This window comes from Pteropus vampyrus, unplaced genomic scaffold, assembly GCF_000151845.1.
Source record: "Pteropus vampyrus isolate Shadow unplaced genomic scaffold, Pvam_2.0 Scaffold90, whole genome shotgun sequence".
Classification (NCBI taxonomy): Eukaryota; Metazoa; Chordata; class Mammalia; order Chiroptera; family Pteropodidae; genus Pteropus; species Pteropus vampyrus.
This window is the reverse complement of record NW_011888871.1, coordinates 2,666,721-2,669,023: the sequence shown is the minus strand read 5'-3', so window position 1 is coordinate 2,669,023 and position 2,303 is coordinate 2,666,721. Positions and strand designations below refer to the sequence as shown.

At 50.1% G+C, this 2,303-nt stretch overlaps 1 protein-coding gene across 1 annotated transcript in view; it reads right to left on the bottom strand.

The window, feature by feature from the left end:
* Positions 1–2,303, bottom strand: part of DAGLB (diacylglycerol lipase beta) — a 57,948-nt gene that overhangs the window by 18,625 nt on the left and 37,020 nt on the right. Inside the window, exon 5 of the mRNA XM_023532769.1 lies at positions 1,066–1,324. Within this exon, the coding sequence (XP_023388537.1) occupies positions 1,066–1,324 (259 nt within the window). The remainder of the gene's footprint in view (positions 1–1,065; positions 1,325–2,303) is intronic.

Below are 2,303 nucleotides of genomic sequence, written 5' to 3'. Positions count from 1 at the left end.
GTTTTGTTGAAAGGTGCACGGCACAGATTTATGAGACTGACCTTATGCTCACTGGGTGCAGCCAGCCTCAAAAAGAGCCCCAAGCGGGGAGGGCGACAGAGTGAGTCTCCAGAGCCTGACCTGACCCTTCTCCCCCAGGAGGCTGCGGAGCAGGCACAGATCCTTAGCCACAGCCGGGCACTTCTGCTCCATAGGAAAGAGCAGGTCACTTGGCCACCTGGCCACTGAGCCATCGGTGCCGCCTATGATGCAGGTCGACATCCTCTAAGAGGAGCCAGATTCTCTTCTTTTTTCAAGTATTTTAAGACTGGGCCGAAGCACTCCCTTAAAATGATTGAGGGCACACCCTTCTCTAATCCCCATATGGAGGCTGCTGCTAGGCCCGGGGGCCAGCCCCAGACAGCGTGGTCGACAAGAGAGAAGCGAGATCACGGGCGCGCAGGACGTCAAGAGACCACCTCTCCCTTCCTGGGCCTCAGCGGTGAGCGTAACAGCAGTTTATCAAAGGCCAAAACACGAAAAGACACACATTAAATGTGAAAGGAAAACGAGTATTTTCAAATCACTGAAGAACCGCTCTAGAAAGATGGCACCTACTACACTGCGAGAATCCGTTCAAACTTTCCTCCAGGGGCAGAACAGCCTATTGTTTCTATCAAGCTACAAAGCAGTGAGAGACCAAGGTCTGAGAGTATCTGCTGCGTGCCAGATGGATGGGGGACATGAGAAGACAAATTATTACCAAAATGTACTGGTTTCTTAAAAACGTATTCGGTTCATTAAAAACAAATTCAAAATCTTGGCAGTGTGATGAACGGGTGTCATCAACAGGATGCGCCGACCAGTGAGGCAGGGTCTGCAAATGCAGGGCCCTGGTTAATGCTCCCGAGGACTCAAGTACTTGTCCTGGGGCTATCTCCCCGTCCCGGACCCCACAGTTAACAAATTCTCAAGAGCTGTTTTCTGTGAACTGGGGGACGGGCTCAAAACACAGAGCACTCGTCTTAACGTAAGCAGCATTCACTTAATTCAAGAAAGAGACGAAACCGGACCCCTTCAGCTTACTGAGAAGTAGGTGGACAAAAGCTCGGCAGTGCTCGAGAAAGCAACTCGAGTCTGGTCGTCTTTCCCAACGCAACAGCACAAGAGCTTGATTCTGGTTTCCCACACACTGGTGGCTGCTGTCCTGAGGCCGGTCAGTAACTGGCTTGACTCGTGACTTTCCAGGTGACCAGGACCAGCAGAGGAATACGGAGCCATTTTCCCCCCCAGTGGGTCGAAGACAATGATAATGGTGACCACGGTGGAGAAGATGATAATCCAGCTGCAAAACACAGAGGAAAGAGCTGGTGACTGTGGGTCTGACGGCCAGACGGGAAGCCAGGTGCCTCCCGGAAAAGTCAGGCTCTGCACCCACACGGCTGCGGCTCCAGCTACCGAGGCAGACGTGGTTCTCCCAGAACCGGGCTAAGGTGAGCAGCTTGTTTCTTCTAGAGAGTTCCTTATGAGCCTATTACTAACCCAGGCCCCACAAAGATCAGAGACTTAAAAGTAAAGACCACATAGGAAAAAGGAGCTGTCTGGTGGGCAGTGCTGCAGCATGGACATGGAAGCAGCTGGAACTTCTCTGCAGGCCCTGACCAGAACCCAGGCCCGTACTCCCCAGTGCTCCGGTTCCTCTCGGTAAAACCAAAAGAATTCTGCCACGTCACAAGATATTAACGGGCCTTTCGTTCACATGTTTAGATGGTTTTAGATTGCCCACGAGATGACGGGAAGACCTCACCTGATGACGACGGTTGCGATGATGCCATTCACAACTGTCTTGTCACACTGAACACTGTCTGCTATCCAGGAGGCCCCCAGAGAAGCCCAGACCATCTCTGGCAGAAAGAGAGCTAGGCGGATGTAAAGCAGCTTAGACATAGATTTCCGCGGCCCAGGATTACAAATGGTTCCTGCAAGACAGAAAATATTCAAACTGGTCACTTGCTTCCTTGGAGATAAAGAACTTATTTTCTACGAAAATATAACTCTTAGAGCACATACTGGTAACGTATGGACTCCCGCCATCTAACTTCTACTTGTAACTGGTAATCAACACCCGAGTTTAAGAGCAAGTGACAAAGTTAGGAATGGGAAACATTGCAAAAAGCCTCAGATTCATTTCTTAGACTTACCAGGGTTTAAAAACACTTCAGAGCTCTAGCCAGATAATCAGTGACCAAATAATCACTGTCCAAATTGGGATACTTCTGAGAGCAAAGGAAGGTGCTATTAAAAATTATGCTGGGACAAAGAGA